The sequence below is a fragment of the Danio aesculapii genome, chromosome 3, assembly GCF_903798145.1.
Source record: "Danio aesculapii chromosome 3, fDanAes4.1, whole genome shotgun sequence".
Lineage (NCBI taxonomy): Eukaryota > Metazoa > Chordata > Actinopteri > Cypriniformes > Danionidae > Danio > Danio aesculapii.
The window spans coordinates 37,736,840-37,763,985 of NC_079437.1; the positions used below are offsets into that span (position 1 = coordinate 37,736,840).

The 27,146-nt window shown below is 33.4% G+C and overlaps 1 protein-coding gene across 1 annotated transcript in view; it reads left to right on the top strand.

The window, feature by feature from the left end:
* The first annotated feature begins 4,762 nt into the window (after nucleotides 1–4,762).
* ints1 (integrator complex subunit 1) overlaps nucleotides 4,763–27,146 on the top strand; it is a 63,739-nt gene continuing 41,355 nt past the window's right edge. Inside the window, 23 exon segments of the mRNA XM_056453931.1 lie at nucleotides 4,763–4,824; nucleotides 5,260–5,350; nucleotides 6,781–7,068; nucleotides 10,419–10,615; nucleotides 10,703–10,840; nucleotides 12,901–13,060; nucleotides 13,148–13,253; nucleotides 14,570–14,756; nucleotides 14,844–14,989; nucleotides 15,152–15,293; nucleotides 17,597–17,773; nucleotides 17,857–17,965; nucleotides 18,053–18,173; nucleotides 20,309–20,386; nucleotides 20,469–20,626; nucleotides 22,858–22,954; nucleotides 23,181–23,272; nucleotides 23,358–23,418; nucleotides 23,499–23,696; nucleotides 23,784–23,913; nucleotides 26,065–26,244; nucleotides 26,771–26,920; nucleotides 27,003–27,146. The exon segment at nucleotides 27,003–27,146 is cut by the window's right edge and continues 36 nt beyond it. Of these exon segments, the coding sequence (XP_056309906.1) occupies nucleotides 5,296–5,350; nucleotides 6,781–7,068; nucleotides 10,419–10,615; nucleotides 10,703–10,840; nucleotides 12,901–13,060; nucleotides 13,148–13,253; nucleotides 14,570–14,756; nucleotides 14,844–14,989; nucleotides 15,152–15,293; nucleotides 17,597–17,773; nucleotides 17,857–17,965; nucleotides 18,053–18,173; nucleotides 20,309–20,386; nucleotides 20,469–20,626; nucleotides 22,858–22,954; nucleotides 23,181–23,272; nucleotides 23,358–23,418; nucleotides 23,499–23,696; nucleotides 23,784–23,913; nucleotides 26,065–26,244; nucleotides 26,771–26,920; nucleotides 27,003–27,146 (3,114 nt within the window). The 5' untranslated portion in view covers nucleotides 4,763–4,824; nucleotides 5,260–5,295.

Genomic DNA, 27,146 nt, shown 5'->3' on the forward strand with positions numbered 1-27,146 from the left:
ACATCAATTACTGCTAAAAAAAATCTAGGGTGAATGGGCATATGCGTAGCAAGTGTTGTTCAGCCACTGATAAACTTCTGGTGAAATGGTAATGTGACTGTTTTCAAATTCATAAAGTTGCTTTCACAGCATTGATAATGTAATTTAATTCAAATATAATCAGTTAAATAAATTTGTTTGGTTTTACTTAAATTAACCCAATGGTTTTATCTATATTGGACCCAATATAGACCCAATGGTTTTTAGAGAGTATGAAAGACAATCGATTTCGTCACTCATTTGTAAGTCACTTTGGATAAAAGCCTCTGCTAAATGAATAAATGTAGATGTAAATTCAAAGGATTAAATTCCTTAAAATGAATGACTCACCGGTTGACTCACCGGTCCAGACTGATGGTGGTAAAGAAACTACTTTAGTTAAAGTTTAGATTAAATTAAAATATAAAATATTATTATTAATAATTAAAATATTTAAATTTAAAGAGATGCTAAAAAGTTACGAATAACAGTTTATCCATATTCTTTATATTTTTTAATACTACAAGGACTCTCAGTCATAAAGAATCGCAAGTGTTCAATTTCCCCAATGACACAGGTTTATATTTGGAGTAGTGACTGTAGTGCCACTGACATCATGAAAATATGGTTAATATGAAAAACAGTTTATATAACATGGGGGAAGTTTGGTGTGGTGTCTGGCTAAGTAATAACTTTACTGACTTTGCCATAGCATTACTAATTGTGGAAAAATGCAGTGAAGAGTGTTTTTAAAAGTTCATCACAGACAGCAGAAACACTCAGCAAATCTGCCTCAAGTGCAGTCCGAGTTTAGGGAAACACATATTTTTCTTCCACTTACAACTTTTTAGGAGTGGCATGCATATTTCATATCTGGAAGGCTTTCAGAAACGACCGCTCATTGTTCATGTCAGAGCAATATGTTTTCAACAACTGTAAGCAGACACATGTGTGCGTTTTCTCCATTACAAGTGAAGTGCATGTTGCTTTTGCTGAGTACATTACTTAAACACTCAAATAAATAATATATATATTTTTTTGCTGCTTGTTCAAAATAATTGTTTAAAATGAGCTGAAACAACACAATTCTTGATTTTGATAACTTATTTGTGTTTTGTTTCATCCAGTTCAATTTGTAAAAACAAGATAATAATGAGCGAAATTAATAAATTTGTGTTGGGCTATATAAATATGTTTTGTTGGCATAGGGGTGGATGTGAAGTTCCAAGAAACATGTTTACAAAAAAAAATACATTTAGTTTTTTTGAGTTTAGGGGCTTTATTAACAATAATGTTTGACAATAACGTAACAAGGGGTGACACAGTGGTTACTACCGATGACTCAAAGCAAGCACGTCGCTGGTTTGAGTACCTTTCTGTGTGGAGTTTGCATGTTCCATACTATTGAGTTGCGGATGGAAGTGTTTCACCCTCTGATACATTTGCCAGAGTAATTGGTGGTTCATTTGGCTGTGGCGATCCCTGACAAAGCAGGGAATAAACCGAAGTAAATTGAATGAGTGAATAATGCAACAGTTTAAAGTTTGTTAGTTCGCTCAATCAGCAACAACTGTGCTAATGACAGTTCTGAGATCAGTCTCTTTAAACTTGCACAGTCTATTCATTCATTCATTTTATTTTCGGCTTTGTCCCTTTATTAATCAGGGGTCGCCACAGCGGAATGAACAACCAACCTATCCAGCATATGTTTTACGCAGCAGATGACCTTCTAACTGCAGCCCATTACTGGGAAACACCCATACACACTCATTCACACATATACACTACGGAAAATTTAGCTTTCCCAATTTGCCTATGGTGCATGTCTTTGGACTGTGGGGCAAACCGGAGCACTCAGAGGAAACCCACGCGAACACGAGGAAAACATGCAAACTCCACACAGAAATGCCAACTGACTCAGCCGAGGGTCGAACCTTTATGCTGTGAGCACTACCCACTGCGCCAGCGCGCTGCTCAGTCCATATTACACATGAAAAAAACAATTAACAAAGTTAAGGTTGAACTGCATTAGTTTACAGAGCATTGATTTAAATTAAAGGGATTAATTTCTGTCAGCGGTTACACATCCGCCACTTGTTCTAAACCTGTTTGAGTTTCTTTCTTCTGTTAAACACAAAATAAGATATTCTGAAGAATGTTGGTGGAGAAAACAGCTATTGACTTCCATAGTATTATTTGTTTCTACTATAGACGACGGCATTTATTAGAATATGTTGATTTTTGTTCAACAGAAAAAAGAAATTCATAAAAGTTTAGAACCACTTGAGTATGAGAAATTTTCACTTTAAGATGGTCAATTGCCTCAACAGGACTAATCTGTGATAAATTCATAATATTCAAGTTGAACTGATTTGATCTTATTGGTTCGAAAGGAAATTGCTCATGGATTCATGCTGAAAAGTTGAAGTTTATGTAGCACCATTCAAATATGTGTCACAATTATGTTATTTATTTATTTATTTATTTATTTATTTATTTATTTATTTATAATTTAATTAAATTAAAATTAAATAAACTTAGATTTTTAAATAATTTAGATTTTTAAAATTTTATTGTATTTAATTTAATTGTAATTAATTGTATCTAATTTTTATAAATTTTTATTTAATTTTTTTTAATTGTGTTTAATTTAATTTAATTGTATTTAATTGTATCTATTTTTTATTAATTGAATTTTTAAATTTTTTTTAATTGTTTTAATTTAATTGTATTTAATTGTATCTATTTTTTATTAATTGAATTTTTTAAAATTTTTTATTGTTTTAATTTAATTGTATTTAATTGTATCTATTTTTTATTCATTTAAATTTTTGTTAATTTTAATTGTATTTAATTTAATTGTATTTAATTTATTTAATTGTATTTAATTGTATCTATTTTTATACATTTTTATTCCTTATTATTAATTGTATTTAATTTAATTGTATTTAATTTAATTGTATTTAATTGTATCTATTTTTTAATTTTTATTTTGTAATTTTTAAATGTATTTGGTTTAATTGTACTTAATTTAATTGCATTTAATTTAATTGTTTTTAATTGTAACCAATTTTTTATTAAATTTTATTTATTTTTTTATTGTATTTAATTTCATTATATTTAATTTAATTTAATTTAGTTGTATTTAATTGTATTTAATTTAATTGTTTGTAATTTTTTATTAAATTTAGTTATTTTATTTTATTTTATTTTATTTTATTTTGACGTTTTGTCTGGCAGGCACAGTAGTGTCTGTTTCCATGCCTGACATCATTTTCAAAATGAAGATTCTTGGAAACATTATTCCTTGTACAGGAACGCTCCATAGAAACACTGCCACCCAGAGACATCTGATCACCCGGAGTCTGCGGTTACTTTTAGATAAAATGATTCTCATGTTACACGAGTGAGGCGTCTTATGGGTCGATGATGGTGTGAATGAAATGAATGAATAACTGCTTCAGATTTACTGACTCAAAGCTTTGCATCATGCAGTCAAGATTGAAGGTAAACAGCCATTATAGCACACAGATGGCTGTGGAGTTGAAAATCCCATGATCTCTGCTGGTTATAAATGATTGGAGCCAATGATTTGTCCTAATGGCCTAATGGTTCCATGCAGTTTTAGATAAAACTAATACCATAGAACTAAGCCTAACTAAAAGAGAAAACAATTTAAGCTTAATAAAGATTAATTTAAACTAAAAGATCCCTGTGCTTGTTTTGTTTTGTTTTGTTTATTTTTAATTTTATTTAATTTAATTTTATTTTACTTTATTTACTTATTTTTTTATTTAATTAAATTTTTTGTTTTATTTTATTCTTTATTTTATTTTACTTTATTATTTTATTTTTATTTTTTCTTCATTTTTATTTTATTTTATTTTAGTTTCTACAACTTTCTTGTAGAGAAATCAATCTTATTTTTTTGTTTTCTTAATTCTTTATTGTTTAATTTATTTTCCCACTTTATTTAGTTTAGTTTTAATTTGATATTTTTATTAAAAAATAATTGTACTATTATTAATTTAATAATTAATAATAATTAATTAATTAATTATTATATTAATTTATAATATATAAGTGTGTGTATGTATTAATTTTTATTATTTTAAACAAGTTTTGGTTTGTCTTTATTGTTTATAATTATTTGTCTTTTTCTTGTCTTTTACTTTATTTGAAATATTTTAGTTCAGTCTGTTTTATTATGTTATTTTTGCTGTTCTACCTTATTTTGTTTTGTCTTTATTTTTCATACATTTAATAAACTAAACTCTTAAAACCTAAAAAAATCTCTTCTCTATGGCATTTATTCGTTTTTTGACTAAATGAGAACAGTTCTTTATTTCAACGAATCTTCTCAATTTGTAGAGTGCGTTTTTTGTTCTTCTTTTTTATTGTATACAAATTAGTTGAGTTGTCTTTGTTTTTTATACTCCTTACTTTTTCTTTTCACTGTGGTTGTTTTAAATGTGCTATACAAATAAACTTTGTATTGTAGTGTATATTTATTATTTTATCAAATGTTTTATTTTATTTTATTTTATTTTATTTTATTTTATTTTATTTTATTTTATTTTATTTTATTTTATTTTATTTTATTTTATTTTATTTTATTTTATTTTATTTTATTTTATTTTATTTTATTTTATTTTATTTTATTTTCGTTTCGTTTCGTTTCGTTTAGTCCCATTCTGCTCCAGTGCTGCAGGAGGCGCAGCTGCTCTTTTCATCAAACTCTTCTACTGCAGCAGAAGCACACACAGCACTCGGCAAATCATGTAGCTGCTCCTTTCAACAACTGAGGTACTTTATTAATACTCAATTCATGTTTTTTTTCCTTCTTACTATACCAGTATGTAAACGATATGTTACTAGTAGAGCCAACATTTTCAAAATGAACATTTCAACCAGTATTTGATGTTTTTACACAACGTTACAAGACATCATCTGCCAAAACGCTTAGACTAGCATGTAAACAAATACAAAACATTAAAAGAGGAGCTCTTACAGGTAATAGAAAAAAAACAGCAAATCTATTTTTGTCTTCCTTATGCACAGCAGGAGGAATGCATAAATATTTATTTCATTATCAAATTATTTTAGCTAACATTAGTCCATATCACCATGTAAAGTTGACCTTAATGCAGGTTTTGTATGGTATGATCATGCTCTTTTTACGTTACAGATTTAAATGTACTTTTATATAATTCAAGACTAATGTGTTTATGTGTCTTACAGTTAAATTAAGTTGTTCAACGTGTGGAAACTGTCACAATGAATCGACCGAAGCCAACAAGCATCAGACGCCCTAGTAACACCAAGCCATCAGGTAAGACTTTAAGGTTACTTTTCGGGCACGATTCGGACTTTCTCCTTAATAATATCATTTCAGAAAAGTATTCTTTGCATATTCTAAGTATAGAAATCATATTAGCAGCCAATGACTATCAAAGTACGACATTGTTTACTGCAAATCAAGTAGTGCTAATGTTGTTTTGAAGTCACACTCGCATGCTATTTCAGACCGACTATTCAAAGTAGAGTTGCAAACAATATAGGAGGCTTGTCACAAATTGTCACTTCGTTCAAAAATGAAAGAATGTGGGAATATAAAACTAACTTTACCTCAATTTGGTACTCTTAAAATGTATCTCTTGTAAAACCAAAAGACTATGACGTTGTTTTTGATGCAATACCAAGTAATGTTGTGTCACTGTTGTGTAATTCTGCATGCAATGTGGACCAACAGCCAAAGACATGTGACGATGTTATATTTATTGGTGATATTAGCATTGTTAGAGATAAGTGTAGTATTATAATTATTAGAAATGTATTAAAAAGAATCACCATACCATGTTCAACAGACTTCTGGTCATCTAAATTTGGAAACATTGGGTGGAAGAAAGTATGGTTACTAACAAATAAAAAAATTGTAAGTAATAAAGTAAGACAGGTATCTTTATCTTTACACAGAATTTATTCTGTAAAAAATAATTATTTGATTGGTTTGAAGTGAATAAAGATTTTTATGGTATTGTTAAAGAATCAATGTGTATACTCAAGATTTTGTTGGATTGATGCTTCTAACTTTATTTCAAGTACATTTGGTAAACTGATACAAATTGGATTGTATGATGTCATCTTTGCTTTTGTACAAGATGGAATTGATTCAAAAACTTATTTTTTTATACAGCTAAAAATATTACTTGGAAAATATCATATTCATGTCAAGAAATGGGCTAAAGCTAAGCCAAACTGTGAACATTTTATAAAAGAGATTAAACAATGTGGTACTACACTGTGTAAAATTAGAAACAGAAAAGCTTTACGTACATTTTATTAGATTAATTCAATCTTTTTTTTTTATTACTATCTTGCCTATTTATTTATTTTTACTCCTGGCAACTGTTAATACTTTAATTGTATAGTTAATGTAAATTCTGTCATTTTTATTTATTTCATTTGTTCAGAATTGTTGTGAGATGCATATTCTTGGACTGAGTTTGTACATATTTATAATAAAATAAATAAAAGCTCTTCTCATTGGCATTTAATAGTTTTTTGACTTGATAAGCAATTTGAATCTCCATTTGCTGTATTTTTTTATTATTGAATACAAATTTGTTGACATGTCTTTTGTTTTTTATACTCTTTTATACTTTGGTCTGCGGTTGTTTTAAATTTGTTATATAAATAAACTTTATAGTGTATTGTATCCTATCGTATTGTTTGTCCTGTTCACCCTTTGCCGTCCTTCAGGTCACCCTCCTCCTGGAGACTTCATTGCTCTTGGGTCGAAGAGTCAGAGCAGTGAGCCGAAAGCAAACCCAGCTCTGCTGAAGCCGGCGTCCACAGGTTTGCCACCAGACCGCAAGAGAGAGGCGTCTTCATCTCTGCCTTCTTCCTCCAGCTTGTCCAGTCTGTCCAAGCGGCCCAAACACCCCAATACTCCACCCAGCGCCCTCTCTCGCCTCGCTGAGGTGGCTGCCGTGGACAAAAGGTCAATTTCTCCCTCCATCAAAGAGCCGTCTGTGATTCCTATCGAAGGTAACATTAACAAACCTGTTTATTTAATTGTGAAATATTGTTTATCTGTTTATTTTGATCATAATTGCAGTGGAATTCAGAGTTTTCGAAGCCACCTTTGATATCACAGCAAAAAAAGTATATGGAAATGATAATCAAATATGATGTTAAATGTAAAATAACACTGTACAGTCTTCGTTGATGATCAAATATAATCCCAGCTCAACATTGCAGATCCTGCGATGTGACTGTTGCGCATGCACACATTGTGATATCGATGCTAAAATGTGCAATTTTATGTTGTGCAGACTAATTCAAAGTTTGCATAATATTATAATTTTAAAAACTCTTCAAAAAGTATGTCAAATGTGCACATGTATCTGTAAAAAGCAGGTCAGCCGTTGTAGAATTGGCCACTCCTTTTTGTTTGTAAAAGCACTTTAACTATGAAGCTTGGGATTGTGTTGGTTTTATTTATGTGAAAAATGTATTCTATTTAAATTTTTTTTTATAGTGTGATTAATTAATTAATTAATTTTTAAAACACATTTAATCTAAATACAGTTTTAGAGTTTTTAATTAATATAATCTCTATCTCTTTAATCCATTTTCGCTCTGAAAATGGCTATTGAAGCTGCCATGGCATTAAACACAAACAAACAAATGCAGGTCAGAATCTGCTGCCATTATTGTTGCTATTTGTGTGCAGAATTTTGTAAAGAATCTATGGATTTGTGCGGAACGATTTTGAGTGTAGGAGCTAAAATTGAAAATTACAAGTAAATTCTTAACTTTTATTTAACTTAAGGTTTACAATGCAAATCTTGTTAGAACCACTTGTTTGGTGAACAAAACTGCAGAGGTGCTCTAATATGATGCATCCACTAAACCGGGTTCATACGGTCATGGAAAACCTGGAAAAGTCATGGAAATTTAACATGGCATTTTCCAGGCCTGGAAAAATGGAAAAACAGAAGAACCCATAAAGGTTTGGAAAAGTCATGGTAAACAGATATCTGTATTATAGATTATTTACTTCTTTTCTGTCCTTGGCCAATCACATACTCTCACGTTATTAGTGTGGTGTAAGCATTATCTAAATTAATTTTACATAGATATGAATATAAATGGAAACTAAATAAATTGTTGTGTGTTTTACGATATGCTGTAATAAATTGGACATGCATTGTTTTTCTTTTACCACGCATATGTAGACTTTGCATTAAACATTAGGTCATGAAAATTTACTTGAAAGTCTTGGAAAAATCCCTGACTAAAAGACTTTAAAAATATATTACTTCACAATTTGGATTGTACATAAATCATCTAAACATGTGCATATTGTTCAACAATATTACTGAAATTAATATAAAAATTGAATGAATGTATATCTGCAGGCATGTGAGGTCTAAAGACCTAGACCTTCTTGTGAACGCATAAGACTTTTTCAGCCAGTTATTTAGTTCATCCGATGTTTTGACAAAACTAAAGCAAACACAAAGTACTTGATTATGAATTTAGCTGTAGTGTATTATTTGTTTTTACTGAAACTTTATATGTATATATTACATATATTTCATTGAATATATTTTAAATATAGTTGAGCAAGCAAAACATTTGTTATGCACCATTTACATGTCGTCAGGAGCAGGTAATTACTGTGTACCAAACATAAAAAAACACTTTAAACTGACAGTTTGCTCAAAAATGTAAATTCTGCCATTCTGATGGCAAAAACAGCCATTGACATCCATAGTATTTATTTTGTTTTCTTTGTATGTCAGTGGTTGCTATTTTCCATCATTCTTTCAGAAGTAAGTTCATCAAAGGCATGAGAACTATCCCTTTACATAATCTTAAGAGATTTGTGTGTCTATTGATTCTTTTCCATCAGAATCAATAGACACACACATACACACAAAATCATTCAGGGGTGCGTTTCCGAAAACCATCATTAGCCAACTAAGGTCGCAAATTCCGTCGTTACAAACATATTTAGTTAATTTAGTGTTTCCCAAATCCGTCGTTCCAACGAACATTAGCAGACTGCATCACAAACTTGTACACTTGCAACTACACTTCTAGAGCTGTAATTAGAAACACAGGGCTCCTGGCTGTGTTCTATTCCCAGTTATCCCCTTATGCCATATTCATTTAGAACAGGGGTGGGCAAACTCGGTCCTGGGGGGCCGGTGTCCTGCACAGTTTAGCTCCAACTCTAATCAAACACACCTGCTTATAGATTTCTAGTGATCTTGAAGACACCGATTAGCATGTTCAGGTGTGTTTTAGTAGTGTTGGAGCTAAACTGTGCAGGACACCGGCCCTCCAGGACCGAGTTTGCCCACCCCTGATTTAGAACATTCTAACATTTAAACTTGGAATTATTATTAAAAAAAGCATTAAAGTCATCTCTCTTAGATGTAATTTGCTTTCAAAGTATTTTTACAGTTCAGTTTTAGCGATCTTCATGTTTACAATTGCGCTCCCTTCGCAGTGCACTTTGAAAACATTGATGTCATTTTGAACACAGCCGTGGCTCATGACGAAAGCTAAAGGTGACCTATTATATAAAAGTGGAATTTATGTTATGTCTCCAAAGCTTGTGAAAACAAAAAACACATAGCATACGTTAATGCTTTTAAGTATCTGTACTGTATATGACATGGGCCTGTTGGTTAGAACATTTCTGCAGTGGTTTGCATGTGTCAAATTGTAAAAGTAGACTTAAAAAAATAAATTAAAAATATCCTACATAATAATAATAATAACAATCATCATCATCATTATTATTATTATTAATATTATATAATATTAATATTATTATTAAAGTATTTTTTTCATTTCCTAATAAATAATAAATATAATTTCTTAATGAATAGCCTCATTATATTTGTATTTAAATGATTGATATATGATATTAGAATACATGTTAGCTTTTGTTAAAACTTAGCTTAAGTTTTAGATTAGAATTATTGAATGTTTTCAATAATATTTGTAAAGGAAACATAGGTCCTATATGTGCCATTTACTTATATTTCAATGAACATGGAAAAGAGTGCATGTTTTTAGCAAAACTAATATTGGATATTTTTTTATGTTTCTGCATGTAAAACAATATAATTTGCACAAAGAAATGATGGGGTTGTTCTCTAAAGAAGTTGTTACTCCACCCCGTTTAGAGCATCATTATGGACGTTTGACATTATAACTAACGTGGTTACGTGGAAACACTTGTCGCTATGTCGTTCTTTTCCTAAACGATGCATCGTACTATGAGAGTTCAGCCGTGAGTTACGTTGTTGTTTGGAAAATGTACCCCTGCTTGTTTTTCATGAATTTCTGCATTATATAAATCGCCTGTTTTCCAGTATCTCCTGCTGTTCTTCTGGATGAGATTGAGGCAGCGGAGTCCGAGGGTAATGATGACCGCATTGAGGGTGTGCTCTGCGGCGCCGTCAAGCAGCTGAAGATGAACCGAGCAAAGCCTGACATGACGCTCTACCTCAGCCTCATGTTTCTGGCCAAAATCAAGCCCAATGTCTTCGCCACGGAGGGTGTGATAGAGGTGGATTGAGTCTCCTGTGCTGTTCTACTGGTATTTGCTGTTTCTTAAAGTGATGTACTATTAATGTGTTGTACATCTCAAATTCAGGCTCTCTGCAGTTTGCTCCGTCGTGACGCCTCCATTAACTTTAAGGCCAAAGGGAATAACCTGGTTTCTGTGCTCGCATGTAACCTGCTGATGGCCGCCTATGAGGAGGATGAAAACTGGCCTGAGATATTTGTTAAAGTAAGTGCTCAGCTAATTTTTCAGGGTGCTGTTCTTTAGGGGTGTAACAGATCACAACCCACAGTTCAGAATGCACGTGACCTGTGGATTAATAACTTGTAGAGTAATGCAACATTTATAACAACTGCAGAGAGATCACATCCAGCATGATTTAAATCACGTGTATAAATCTTTCTTGTAAAATATAATGATGACAGAAAAAGTTGTGGCATGCTTTTCTAGGCTATTATTAAAAAGTGTTTTCTGTCACTGTTTGTTTAGCCTGCATTAATGCATTCAGTTTAAAGCTGCACAATTAAACATTTAAAGATTGTAATCTCAATTCAAACCTGCGCAACATAAATGATAAGTGATAATTATTTGCATGTTAATTATCCTTCAAAGTGCAGCATTCAAATCTGCGTTTAACTGAGATAGGTTTAGTTTTTACACTTTTTTCAGTTAGTTACAAACAGTTAAATTAAATAACACAGAAGTACTGGGAGAACAGTTTATAGTTCAGATGTAAACGCTGATGTTTATGGTAAAGATTAAAATCACCGTTTAATGGAACTTGACGCTATGAATTTTGTAGCAATTACATAGTTTAACCAAAAGGTGGCGACAAACAGCCATCAAAATGATGTCACTGAATAGCTTTTCAAAAATGATCCAGCTATAATGAAACATTAAGTTCTATGTGTGAATTGTTGAATCATTAATTGAAACTAAATATATGTTGTGCAAGATGTTAGATTTCTATATTTAGCATTATCAGCAAAAGTAGCAAAGATCATTTTTCGTATTGAATATTTCCTTTTTTTCAGCTGGTTCTTTCTTGATTTTTTTTAAATTTAAAATTTCTATGTTCTGTTTGTTAAACCCAATGGTTTTTGCAGTAATATTTTTGTATAAATGGAAAGCAAATGACATTTGTCTCCTTCCTTTTTTGCTGATCTGAAAAATGGTCCCATCCGTGACTCAGAAACCGTAGTGTGATCTAAACTGTGAAGATACTGTTCTTCATATGTGGAATAGGCTCAATTAACTGTTTTTGATTATTGGTGATGATCCAGGATTGTTTGGTTTTTCAAAGTTCATCTTGGGGTTATTATCATAGCAACAAGTCTGTTTAAGTTCAAACCTCCTCAGGAGCAGCTTATTTTATCCAAACAGGATTAGCCTATATCATTTCAAGCGAAGGTGAAGGTGAAAATTTGTGTCAATTATAGCTATTTTCTTACAAAAATGTCATATATTGGACAATACTTTTTTATTTTATTTAATTTTTTTACTAATAATTAAAGAAACATAATTGAAATGTTTTGTAAAAGACAATAAATGGGCAATTTTCTCATTAAGAGAATTGATAGTAAAGGAATAGGTCATAGCAACAAGTCTGTTTTAAGTTCAAACCTGCTCAGGAGCAGCTTATTTCATCTAAACATTTTAGAATTCGTGTTCATGTGTTAACACTAAAAATCTTATTTAATTTATGTATTCATTTGTTTGTTGTTTTTAATGGTATATTTATTATTGAAATGTTCTTGCCATGAAATGGTTGCTGACATGGCATTAAATAAAAAAGACATTACATTACATTGTGAAGGAATAGTGATATCTTTAGAGATGCACCATAGACTGGTCGGTCGATTGGTGTATGTCTAATTATTTACTTGAGTCATGAACACATTATGCACATTGAGTCGTGCATTAATCTGAATGTTGACGGCTAATATATAGGTGGCTTGATGGAGCGAGGAGATGCAGACTGCTTCTTAAATCTCACAATAATGCTTTTATGATGCAAAATGTATTTAAATAGGGATGCATTAATGATTAATTATACTTTCACATATAGCAAATCCACTCTACAGGTAAAATTAAAGTGATAGTTCATCCAAAAATGACAATTCTGTCATATGACTATTGGGGATACACACATATAGCGATATCGATGCTCAAAGGATATATTTTTCAGCCCTAGTTATGATTAAAATGACTCCGCATGTGTCGAAACATCTGTTTTAAGTAAAGACCCCAGGTTTACAGACCGAAGTAATCATGGTGTTGTTCTTCAGGTCTATATTGAGGACTCTCTTGGTGAGCGTATTTGGGTTGACAGCTCGCACTGCAAAACATTTGTTGATAACATCCAGACTGCCTTCACAACCAAGATGCCTCCCAAGAGTATGCTGTTACAGACGGAAACGGGGCGATCGGGTGGCGACCTCAGTGCAGGTTGGTGGTTCAAGCATTTTCAGTCATGGGCTAAAGTGTGTTTGTTAATAAAATGCAGGGTAAATAACACTGAATACTGTATGTTAGGAAACAGCCCTCATCCTTCCACTCCAGATGAAGATGAAGGTCAGACTGAGCTTTTAATCGCTGAAGAGAAACTGAGTCCTGAGGATGATGGACAGGTCATGCCCAGGTGAGGATGTCCAGATGATTAGGACAATGGGCGTGTCTTTAATTACATTACTTCATTATTTATAATAAATTATTACATGACTTGAAGTAAAATGTGCAAACAGTTTGGTTTACATTTTGAGTTCGTGGGTTATTTTTTTACACTTCTGTTTAAAAGTTTAATTTTAGTTAGAGGAAATAAATATTTAAAGAGAATTGATACATAACTACGGAAGTCCCAAGAGGCCATGCCTTTCTCTCTTGTTTTGTCATGATCATGACTTAATTATCTCATGATCTCAACATAACAACTCGTTTTCTTGTGATCTTGACATAACAAAAAGTTTTTTCTCGTGATAACGGCTTAATTTTCTCGTGATCTCAACATAACAAAAAGTTATGTCGTAGTCATGACCTATTTTTTTGCTTTTATGAATGTATTAATTATTATTATTATTATCATTATTATTATTTTTTAAATATATATTTTTTATATATCTGTCCAATGTCTGTGAATACAAAACAGATATTGAAACTAATTGTTCCTTTTGTAAGCAACACCCCGAGTCCCTAGTTCAAATATTTTGTCAATGCAGTTATTCTTATTTGCTTTGGAAAGATTTTTGCCTTTTTGTAATTGAGAATGTTGATAAAGAGTTTTCCTTACTATGGGAAAATGTTTTGTCTGGTTTTGTTAATTACAAAACAGAACCTTTAAAAAAAAGAAAATATAATTCCTTAATCTTCTTATCTTTTCGTTTTAACAAAATTTTATATATATAAATGTAAATTTACAAACCAAAAACATGACTGTATTGCAGTATTACTTTGAAACTATTTCTAACTTTTTCACAAAAAAGGCTTTAAAACATTTGAAATTTATAAACATTTTTTTTTCTTTGCGTAAATAATGATAAAATCATGTCATTTTATTTAATTTTTTAATTATTATTATTAAATATGTTTATTATATTATTATTTAACTATTACTTAATTAAACATATTTAATAATGATAATTAAAAAATTAAATAAAATGAGATGATTTTATCTTTATTGTTTGTTTAATGTTGTTAAATGTATAACTGTGCATTCATTTTAATTTTTGCTGTGATATTTTGCAATTGGCACCAAGATTTTTAGATATTTCACTGCTGTGCTGAAATTTTGGCAACAGCATGATCGGGTGTTTCTAATTACAATAATTTCACAAGTTGCAACTTGTAATCTGGATATGTGGATTTGTGTGATCTTTGTGTGAAAAGTTTCAAATACAAATTTGAATAAACATTTTTATTATTTTCATTCAGTCTGTTGTCCTTTATTTGCTGTGGCTCCAGGTACGAGGAGCTAGCTGAAAGTGTGGAGGAATACGTCTTGGATGTTTTGAGAGATCAGCTGAACCGTCGCCAACCCATGGACAATGTATCCCGAAACCTTTTACGCCTGCTCACAGCCACCTGTGGTTATAAAGAGGTCCGACTGATGGCAGTGCAGAGACTGGAGATGTGGTTACAGAATCCCAAGGTACAAACAAAAGAGAGGAAATGTCATTGTCTGAGCGAGTGAAACCACATATCTAAAGATTTGTTTGTGTGTTTGATGCGCTTCCAGCTGACTCGACCAGCACAGGATCTTCTCATGTCTCTGTGCATGAATTGTAATACACACGGCGCAGACGACATGGAGGTCATCTCCAACCTCATCAAAATTCGCCTTAAACCCAAAGTTCTCCTCAACCACTACATGCTGTGTGTCAGGTCGGCATTACAACCACATACTGACTGCTTTGAATGTCATAAAACATAATTACATTACAACACAGCAAATCTCTTTTAAAATTGTTTATATTATGTATTTGTGTATATATAATAAATATTTGTTAATAATTTGTACCTATTTGTTTTTCTCATGTTCTGCAGGGAGCTTTTAAATGCTCACAGAGATAATCTGGGAACCATGGTGAAGTTTGTAATCTTCAACGAATTGTCAAATGCCAGAAATCCCAATAACATGCAAGTGCTCCACACAGTTCTTCAGCATAGCCCAGAGCAGGCACCCAAGGTGACTTTCTATCTTTGTTGGCTTTATGGTAGGGCTGGACGGTTAATTGAAAATAAACTGAACCCAAAATTCATAACCTAACTGATATAATTTACCTAAATCACTTGGGAGAGTCCATGACATTGAGTGCATGTTCATATGTTAATCTCTCATACATGAAGTAAATCATATTTTTTTTGTTGATCGTCTATTTGGTATTGGGCAGGAACAGTGTGATTTAAAGGCTCTGCACTCATGTATCATACACCTTTTCACTATGGAGCGAAATTTGTGCCAATATTTCACAACATGTCAGTCATCCCTCACCCACTTTCCTTCAGCTTATTCCCTAAGTTATAAGGGGTCGACTTAGCAGAATGAACTGCATATTTTATCTTTAAAAATAAACATAGGTTTAGTTCACTGATTATTTGTAAAAACTTTCATTTTGAATTATTCAATTATTTTGTTTGTAAAATATTTTCAATTTTTTTTTAATTGAAACTTGTTATGAATTAAATCAAAAATCCTTAATCAAAAAGAAAGTTAACCAAAATGTGACAAGATAACAGGGATAAAAAATATATTCCCTGGTGCCCCCGCGCTCGCTCTGCCTAATTTATAAACCAAAACACAAACCACTGAGAATTAACAAGAAAGTATGATTTATTTACAGAAAATAAGGAGCAAAATAACATTGGGAGGGGTTCAGCCAAAATAAATGACAATAAACCAAACTAACCAAATTAGAGAAAACTTCCCTGCAAAATAAATAAGAAAATAAAATACAGAAAATTGCAAAAACAGTTCAGCGCATATCTGTGAGCTGCAACCTACAAAACTGCAGTATACTTTAGTCTTCACAAATAAGTGTAAATTGTTTTCTTAAAGGGCACCTATGGTGAAAAATCTACTTTTCAAGCTGTTTGGACAGACATGTATGTAGGTATAGTGTATAGACCGTCATATTGGGGTGATATGAACACCCAGTTTTTTTTTTTTTTTTTTTTTTTTTTTCTTTCAATTTAACAACATAAAAACGGTGGACCAATTGGAGCGGGTTTCAAACCAACTGCAACTTGACATAGGAGTGCGGTCCCCCCGCCCACTGAATTGATTGACAGCTGCACATTACCATGTCTCCGTAGTAATGCGCATAATCATATCAACAAGACAGGACGAGCGCAAAGCAACTAGGAATAAAAGGTCTGTTCAGTTCGCTAGGATCATCAATCATCATCAAACGTGATCAAGAGTGAGTTTTACAAGTTTAAAATGTTTTAAAACAGAGCATGTGTGTAATGAATTACAGCGATTCACTTTAGATTTCATCAGCACAGCCACGTGTCAGAACAATTATAAAAGAAGACTCTTCAATCCCGGTTTGTGGACATTAAATCAGGATTATTTTGTACATTAACATAGCAGATATCCATACAGCAGTGGATATTAACCTGTATCCGGTCACATTTGCGTGCAAAAGAGTGTAAAGTTAAACATGCACGCTGTTGTCTGAAGCAGCCGAGGGAGGAGATTAAGGCACGCTGAAAAGCACGTAGGAACGGTGGGCGTGAAGGACTAGCCTTAAAGACCCAGTACAAAAAAAACGCTACCTGCTGCTCAGAGCTATAAAATAGAAACTTATAAAAGGTATAACAAAAAATCTGATGAGTGTTTTGAGCTGAAACTTTACAGACACAGTCTGGAGACACAAAAGACGTATATTAAATCTGGAAAAAGGGGTAACCTAGGTGCCCTTTAAATACTTTAGCCTTCATAAATAGTATTGATTTTGATCCCAATTTATATTAAGTGGATTTAATTATTAGGGACTTAAAGGATGTGTTAACAGTGTAATTATAAATGTAATTGCAGAAACTAATTACAGATATAAGTACATGCTGGTAATTTTTAATATAATAACTCAATGTTAAAAATTATGTACATATTAAAAAATGTACAACAATATAATTAAAGCCAAACTCAATTTCTTAGGAAAGTGTAACTAGCTTTGTTTCCATCCATGTATTTAATATTCATTTTGCGATATTACATAAACATGCTGGATGGGAGATGTTAGATGGGCATTTGATATCAACTCTTTCCTATTTTCCAATAAAAATTTTTATTTTTTTCTCTTGACCACATTGAATTGAATTGTGCTTTATTCACAAATTATTAATGCAATACTCCAGTTGTTTATTTAAGAAAATTACAACTTGTACAAAATTAAAAGTGATTATCATATGTTACTTTTCCTCATTTAAAAAAAACTACAGTTTACGGTTGTTTACCATTACTTTTGTTTTCTGGTTTGTCTCTAGTTTCTTGCCATGGTCTTCCAGGACCTGCTGACCAATAAGGATGACTACCTGCGGGCCTCGAGGGCCTTGCTCAGGGAAATCATTAAACAGACCAAACATGAGATCAACTTTCAGTCCTTCTGTTTAGGCCTCATGCAGGAGAGGAAAGAGGCCAGTTATGTGGACATGGAGTTTAAAGTGAGCACTGGATTGCTGCACTTGTGTGTTTTAAGAATATCAAATTCTGCATGTACATCATTTGTTTTTGGTTTTCTTTTTAGGAGCGTTTCGTCATCCAAGTGACGGATCTCTTGACCGTGTCCATGATGCTAGGGATCACAGCTCAGGTCAAAGAGGCCGGCATTGCCTGGGACAAAGGAGAGAAGAAGAGTGAATTGTTTTATACTCTTAGTGACTCACATATCCAACATTCCAATGTGTATTATTGATCATAATGATTATGCGTATGTTTTTCAGATCTAGAGGTACTGAGGTCCTTTCAGAACCAGATCGCTGCTATACAGAGGGATGCTGTGTGGTGGCTGCACTCTGTTGTTCCCACCATCAGTAAAGTGGGACCCAAAGACTACGTGCACTGGTATGGTTCAGAGGATTGCAGGATTTGTGCTTATTGTTAAATAATAATAATAAAAAGGTTATTGGTATTTAAAATAATTCTGAAGCTTAAAAAATACTCAGAAAAACCTTTCAATGCAAATGTTTGAGTTACACTCCTAGTAAATACATAGTAATTACACTGTTGTGATTGCATTACCCCCTAATCCTACATGTACCACTAAATAGACCCTTTTCACATTTCCGGCTTTTCCAGCAGCATAAGTCGTCATAGTTGGTAAACTTAGAGCTCAGTGAATGTGATCACAACAAATCATTTTTTTACAATCTTATTTGCTGAAAAAATAAATGAAAAACTCCACGATGGTGTTATCAAGACTTTCAGAAAAAACTAATGTGAGACTGATGACGAAAGCCAGGGGAGAGAATAACGTCAAATTTACTCTCAGCCCCATAGACGCTGCATTAGAAACATTTCTCATAAGCAGCAATTTGTTTGTTGTAATTTGACACAAAGATGATATAATACATACATAAATGCAAATAAATGTTCATACATAAAAAAAATCTAAATATTAAAAACTTTCAAGGATTTAAGATTTATAGTCTTGTGAAAAAGGTCCGTTAGTCCCTAACGTTAACCATATTCTACCTAAGATGCACCTTAAGTGTTTCAAAATGCAAAATGAGCAAATAATAAAATTTAAATTAAACTCTTAATTGTTGAAATGTAAGTTAAATAGGGCATTTAGCTCCATTTAATACATTTAAATTTATTTAAAAAAATAATTAAAATTAAGTTAATTGTAATTAATTTTGGACTCAATTTAATTGTATACTTCTTTAGCTGACAATTGTATTGTTCTGAAAATATACAGTTGAAGTCAGAATTATTAGCCCCCTTTGATTATTATTATTTAATTTTTTTTGTAAATATTTCCTAAATGATGTTTAACAGAGCAAGAAATTTTCACAGTATGTCATAATAATTTTTCTTTTGGAGAAAGTCTTATTTGTTTTTCTTTGGCTAGAAAAAAGCATTTTTTTTAAACTGTTTTAAGGTCAAAATTATTAGCCCCTTTAATCTTATTTTTTTTTAATAGTCTATAGAACAAACCATCATTGTACAATAACTTGCCTAATTACCCTGACCTACCTAGTTAACCTAATCAACCTAGTAAAGCCTTTAAATGTAAAATATTATGTGCTGTCATCATGGCAAAGATAAAATAAATCAGTTATTAGAAATGAGTTATTAAAACGATTATGTTTAGAAATGTGTTGAGAAAATCTTTTCTCTGTTAAACAGAAATTGGGTAAAAAAATAAAAAGGGGGCTAATAATTCAGGAGGGCTAATATTTCTGATTTCAACTGTATGTGTATAACTCTGCTTGATATATACAGCAATGTTGAATAGAGAGTATTTAAGGCAAGTGCACTTTTAGTAACTAAATAAACTACCTAAAAATTAAATGAATTGCCTTACATAAGTTTTTAGTAATTTAATTACTGTGACTTTGTAATCCATCAGTTGTTAAACATTTCATGTACTTACTATAGTAATTATAGTTTATTATGCATTACATGTAAACTTAGTACATGCAAGTAATTAACATTATTAAGTCTTTAAATAAATTGTTACCAGGGTATCTGTAGGGTCTTAAAAAGTCTGAAAATGTCCTAAATTTCAATAACAAAAAGTTTTAAATTCACAGAAATATTGTGCTGTAGGTCTTAAATCATTTTTAACAGGTCTTAATATTCCTATGTCCATGTAAAACTACCCGGTAGGCCTAACACCCGTCCAATCACTAACATTCCATCTCAGTACATTTTTTAACAAAAGATTATTTATTATATATAACTCTATTAACCAATATGGTTTGACTATCTTCCATCCAATAACATTTGTTTTTATTGTTTTCATTAATGTTTTAACTGAACCATTAGAAAAAAATCCTTTACATTTAGCCTTGTGTAAGTCTGAATTTCCTTTTATAATGGTCTTTAAAATTGTTAAATTTGACTTGAAACCTGTAGAAACCCAGTTTTACACTGCAACAAAGACACCTCAAAATAAAGTGTAACCTTTTTCAATGTAATCAGTTAAAGACACCCATGCAGTTTACTGATTGTTTTGTTGTGTTCTTCAACAGCCTTCACAAGGTGCTTTTCACAGAGCAGCCTGAGACGTATTATAAATGGGACAACTGGCCTCCTGAGAGTGACAGAAAGTGAGTTATCCCTATTTCAGCATCTTGCAGATGTGTTTAGCATTTTTCCAATGAATGCTAATGCGTCTCTCTTCTGTGCTAGTTTCTTTCTCCGGCTGTGCTCTGAGGTTCCTCTGCTGGAGGACACACTGATGCGCATCTTGGTGATCGGTCTGTCCCGCGATCTGCCCCTGGGCCCAGCTGATGCCATGGAGCTGGCCGATCACCTGGTGAAGAGAGCTGCAGGAGTTCAGTCTGATGGTAAGACAGCACTTCTGGTTACAGTGATGGTTTTCCATATTTTAAAGTGGCCATGTGATGCTTTTTAAAAAGGTCATTATTTGGTTTGTTGCGTCTACTAAGGTTATTTAGTAAAGAAAAACTATTTTAGTTAATAAAATCAAATAAAAATTTCACAATGAAAGAGAAACTAAAACTAACTAAACCAGGGGTGTCCAAACTCGGCTGTAAGTAGAGGGAGATTATTCTTCATTATGATCGCGAGCTGTTCGATGTAAACTAATCTCGCTGACATCTCTTTTCTACCATTCTTCATGGGGGGATGCTGCTGTAAATATTTAGTTGAAATGTTGCATTACGTTTAAACTAAGTTCATAAAAATATTTAATGGTGTGTAAGTTGTGACTTCGTGTCCCTTTAAGTCACAACTAGGCTACGTTTTAACTTGCGCACTGCTTGTGCAACCGGCCCCTGTTTCAACTTCCAAAGCTTCTAAGCAGTTATGGCCCAATCCCAATTCTACCCCTTAGCCCTTCCCCTTACCCCTCATTTTGCACATTCACGTCAAGGGGTAAGGGTGATGACACTCAAACCCTGTCAGAAAGTCTAGTGGCTGGAAATGAGATTATTACAGTGTCCGCTATAATGTTAATGTTGTTTTCGTGTGTTTACATAGATGAATATGGCCACTGTGTAAACACGCAGTATAGTTACGAGCTTATTGCCACATTAGATCATTATGATAAGAAAAAGTTTTCCTGAAGATAAACACCAAAAAATAAAGCAACTAGAATAACTACAGCAGTCGCAATCGTCTGATCTCATATGAAGCATGAGATTGCGATAACATCGTCACCTTGGAATTATAAGGTACTGCATTCTGAATGATTTTGAGATATTGAGCTTCAAAGGTTTTGCATTCCATATAGCAAACAGTATGTGTGTAACAGTTCTCTTTCATTCATTAACATGACAGAGACTCTAAATGTACTCTGCATGTGAATTATCAACGTTCTCTTACATTTGCAAATTGGAGTAAATAAACCACGGTAAATGCAGATAGAACCTTCTAATTCTGACAAGTCATTTTCTGCTTGGAATTAGAAGGTTCTATCTGGCAGATCATTCATTGAAGCATTACTTATCAAGAAATACAATAAAAATAAATATAATTTGTGTTGTAACAATATGTTGATGCTTGAGAAAGTTATAGTTTTGCGTCCAATAACATTTATTTAATGTTTTAGGATGAATATTTTTTTCTTGTTCAAATTAATCATATAAGGCTGTGTTAAGTATTTTGTCCAGTGCAGATGTTAATTTTATAAATTAATATGTTAATATTTATTAAATGTTATGCTTAATATGAATTATATGTATTCTATTATTTTCCCCATGAACTCAATTGAGTATTTGTCCTTCAAGGCTTAATATCAAATTTAAAGATTTTAAAGGAAAACAGGGAATGAGCAAATGAGTTTAATAAACACTGAAAAATGTTTCACTGACAATATATATATATATATATATATATATATATATATATATATATATATATATATATATATATATATATATATATATATATATAGATAGATAAAAATATTTCACATTTAATATATTACATTTCTTTAATAACTGTTTCTTTTTCAACAACGTAAAACATAACATTTCATCCTAATGTCAAAAATGCTTCTAAATCATCACATTTACGCACATCTTTTCAGTTTCAGGTTTCTTCTCAATTTTGTGTGGTGCATTATTTAGTCGACTCTGATTTTGTGTGATTTTGTCTTTCTGGTCTTTCCCGCTGTCAATGGAGCAGTCCGGTGAAATTACAAAGAAAGCTGATCCTGATTGGTCCTTGTGCGTGCATTAAAAATGCTGATTGGCTAACAGAAAGAACTCAACAGAGTTCAACTTTGTAGAGAAACCATTGTTGTTTTTTAAATAAAAACTCTTAAATTGTAAACAACTTATAAAAAAAAATTATCACATTGGGATTGGGCGTATGTGTAGTGTTTTTTTTGTGTAAAGCTGGAGTTGTGGTCTCTCCACTTCATCAAGCAGTCTTCCTCAAAATGCGGCATAGCCAAGCTTTGGCTTGTACTGCTTGTACAGAAAAGGCAAACATTACAAAGCATCATAAGCCCTCTTTAATATTTCAAAAATAGCTCAGAATTTTTTGAAGTGGTTTGTTTATAAAACTGTTCATATAATGTCCATTTGTCCCCCCACATCTTTAACGGTAGACTTGGAAGTGTTGCGGGTTGAAAGGATCCAACTCATCGATGCTGTACTGAATCTTTGCACTTACCATCATCCAGAGAACATCCAGCTTCCAGCAGGGTATGACTTTACCTAACCGAGTTTATAGCCTGCTGTTTTTTCATTTAATTTTATTATGCAGTGATTCATCAGTGTTATATTGTCAAATAATAACTGGCTGTCATGGGCTGTTAGCATTGAAAGTTTAAGCTACACTGTGGTCTGTCCACTCCTGGCATCCCTTACTTATTTTTGGGCTGTTTATTCCACCAGGAGGTGAAAAGCTTTATTAAATCTTCCATTCTAGGTATCAACCTCCAAATCTGGCCATATCAACTCTTTACTGGAAGGCCTGGCTCCTGCTGCTTGTGGTGGCAGCGTTTAACCCACAGAAAATTGGTGAGGCCAGATATGTTGCAATACTTACATTTCATAATAACTTCTTATTAGAATGCTAATATATCACTGTCCCCAATGGTTTCAGGTTTGGCAGCGTGGGATGGTTACCCCACTCTGAAAATGCTTATGGAGATGGTTATGACGAAGTAAGTGTTCTGCGTGTTGTGTGGAAATGTGGTTTCTTGGATAGTTCCACAATTGAAATATCCAATTTCTCTCTTCTCAGTAACTACTCCTACCCTCCGTGCACGGTGGCCGATGAAGAGACCAAAACTGAGATGATCAACCGTGAGCTGCAGATCTCTCAGAAGGAGAGGCAGGAGATTCTGGCTTTTGAAAGTCATCTGGCAGCCGCCTCCACCAAACAGACCATAACCGAGAACAACAGCCTTCTGCTGTCTCAGCTCACCAGTCTGGACCCAAAGTATGACTTCCTAATAGTGTCTGTAGAGACAGTCCATAGTGTGTATGAAGTAACTGAGCCTTTTCTTTGATTTTCTTCTGTGTTCAGGGGTCCCCCACGTCGGCCCCCACCTCTAGTCTTGGATCAAGTGAAGAGTTTGAATCAGTCTTTGCGTCTGGGTCATCTGCTCTGCCGTAGCCGCAGCCCTGACTTCTTGCTCAATATCATTCAGAGACAGGTGAACACACTCATATACTTGTGGAGCTGCTGACATTGAACTGTGTTTCATGCTACACTTCCACTGAGTTCCATTCATGTGCATGTTAATAATGTAGACCGGAAACTAGGGCTGTGCAATTTAGGGAACAATCTCATTGTAATATTTTCTTCATGATTTTTTTTTCTTAATTGTGCCTAGTGTAGCGATTTCAATTCAATTTGTTATTCAATTTAATAAACAGCTGAATATTCTCAATAGTGTGTGTAAAGTATTTAGTAACAGTCTATATAACTATATCTTATGTATATATTGTGTAGTCATAAATTTTACATATCTGTGCATTTCTCTTTGCAAAATGGGACCTATGTTGGTTTGCCCATGTGGGGCCCCACCTGGCATTGAACATGTGAGACTCACCTGGGGTTGTCCATTTTTTTGGGGGTCCATCTTTGATGTTTTTACCATGTCCATATTTTCCATTATAAATATGGTGTCTTTAAATAGACAGATACTAAATACTCAGTTCTCAAATAGGCAAAGTGTATGGGATTAATTGTTTTTGCCCTTAATAAACCCACCTGTTTTCTTTTTGTTTGTTTTTTTGCCTGGGGCCTACCTGGGTTTGTCCATCTGGGGCCCTGGTGGGGTTGCCCATATGGCTCTGACCTAGGTTTGCCATGATGGTCCCATCTTATTTGCCATTGTAGAACCAATCTGGGTGTTTGACCATGTTCTTCCCATCTCTGTTTAACTTTTTTACCCACGTTGAACCCTTTTTTAAACCATATCTGTTGCCTCTATTGAGCCCTTTTGGGTTGCCCACATGGAATCTACACAGTGGAACCAATTAGGCTCTGAAGCCTTATGTTTTGCACATTTTGAGCCCACCTGGGTTTGCCCTTGTGAAACTTACATGAAGGGAATAAGAAAGCCCCATGTGTGTTTACTCTCTCAGTAGCTGTATGTGTTGCCCATTTTGTGCCTACCTGGGTTGTCCACACTATATATAAGCTGTCTTTATATAGACAGATACTAAATACTTATCTGAACCATTGGATGCACATGGTCCTCCAGATTGCTTCCATAGTCCTTGTTAGTGACGCTCCCATCGAGTGATCAAAGGTTTGGATATAGCAGCCCGGCCATCTATGGTGCCCCTAAGGAACAATTTTGGTGGAAACGGGAGAGATGAGGTACACATTTAACCTGCAGTGAGTTGGGATGCTGTGGTTTTATGTTTTTTGGGTAACGTGGGTTTGCCCAACTTTGACCCACTTGGCTTTGCCTATTTGGGGTCCACCTGGGTTTGCCCATCTAGGGCCCGCCTGGGGTTGTCCATGTGTGGCCTACCTACGGTGACCCATGCAGGGCCCACCTGGATTTGTCCATCTGGGGCCCACTTGCGGTGTCCCCTGGCCTTTTCTGCAGTATATAGGGTTGATTGTATTTGCACAATCCCTTGTGTTGTCCATATTAGGCACACCTATGTTGCCCTCACTGGTTTTGGCTGTAAATCATGGTAGAATCAAGTAGGCCCAATGTGTGTAGTAACTCTGAAGTCATGTTTTGACCTTGTGGTACTTTGTGAAGAGAAGCACACATACTTCATACGTTGAACATATAAGGTTCTCGATTTGCCCATGTGGGGCTCACTTGGGTTTGCACAATATACACGTCCCAATAGAATGCTAATTTCTAGCCGAGGGGACTGGCCTGATTGAGTTGTTGTGTTGGAGTTGGAGCTTCCAATAATACTGAACTACACAGATTTATTCCCCAACTGTTTACGTTTACAGACATTGCCAACATTATTTGAAGTTGTGAGTCTTTATAACCTTGTGTGTACTTCATACTTGATATGACTGAACTTCATTCCTATTCACATAATGCATTGTCTAATAGCTGGTTTATATATGTTCACAAAAAAAAACAGAACTGGCAAGGCTTTAAAACACGTTTTTTTCTAAAAGCAAAAATGTATTTTTGTTCGTCGGTTCTTGTGAAAAAGCTGTTGGTCCCACACCCTCTTTTCAAACACACAAAAATCTAGTACTTTTTGCTTTTACCCATAAAGGTGCATTTGCAGCATTGTATAATAAATAGTTTATTTTGATGCAGATAGATTATGACTTGCAGATGCTCTAAATTAAAAATGTGTCCTTCATTCAGGCCTCCTCTCAGTCTATGCCGTGGCTGGCTGATCTTGTCCAGTCCAGCGAAGGGTCCTTAGATGTGCTGCCCGTTCAGTGCCTGTGTGAATTTCTCCTCCATGACGCCGCAGATGATGCCTCTTCTGCTGATGATGAAGAGGAAGGAGAAAGCAAAGAGCAGAGAGCAAAGAAAAGACAGGTAAAAATTCATACTGCATTGGTTATTGTCTGAATGTTTTTTTTCTTCTTGTAATCATCTTGCAATGTCAATGGTGGTGTCTTAAACCAGTATTTAGTTTTACATGACCCATCATAGTAGTTTATAGTTTGATTTAAAAGAGTGAGTCAAACAAATATGACATATTAGGAGAAAATAATACAAAAATAAGCAATTTTTTTAAAGGAATACTGTTATTTAACAAAGGCATATTAATTTGATCTGAAGTAAAGGAATTTATAACATTACTAATTATTTATTTTAATTTAATACTGTGCTTTTACTGTACCTCTAATCTGCCCAAATGTTTTAAACAATAATAATTATGAGAATTATTTCTTGAGCATCAAATATGTATATTTGATTGACATCTGAAGGATTATATGACATTTAAGTCTTAAGTATTGGTTACTGAAAGTTGAAAGCACACAAATATGCTGCATATTTTTTCAAAAACATCTATTTTCTATTTAAAAAAATAACAATGCTTCTGTTTTATTTTTTTTAGAGGCAGCAAAAACAGAGGCAGCTTCTTGGGCGGCTGCAGGACCTTCTGCTTGGTTCTAAGGCTGATAAACAGACCACATGCGAGGTCTTGGACTACTTCCTCCGGCGTCTAAGCTCATCTCAAGTGGCTTCAAGAGTGTTGGCCATAAAGGTACAGAGTTCATTTTCCATCTAACTAAGCATGCTTCTTTTAGGCACTTGTGTGATATGGTGGATGATGATGTGCATATCAGGGATTGTCTCTGGTGCTGACGGAGGGTGGATTGAAAGATGGAGAGGACCGGGATCATCTCATGGAGGAGGACTCCAGAGATGCAGAGTTACTGCCAGGCTACCAGTGGCTCCTTCAGGACCTTCCCAAACTGCCTCTGTTTGAC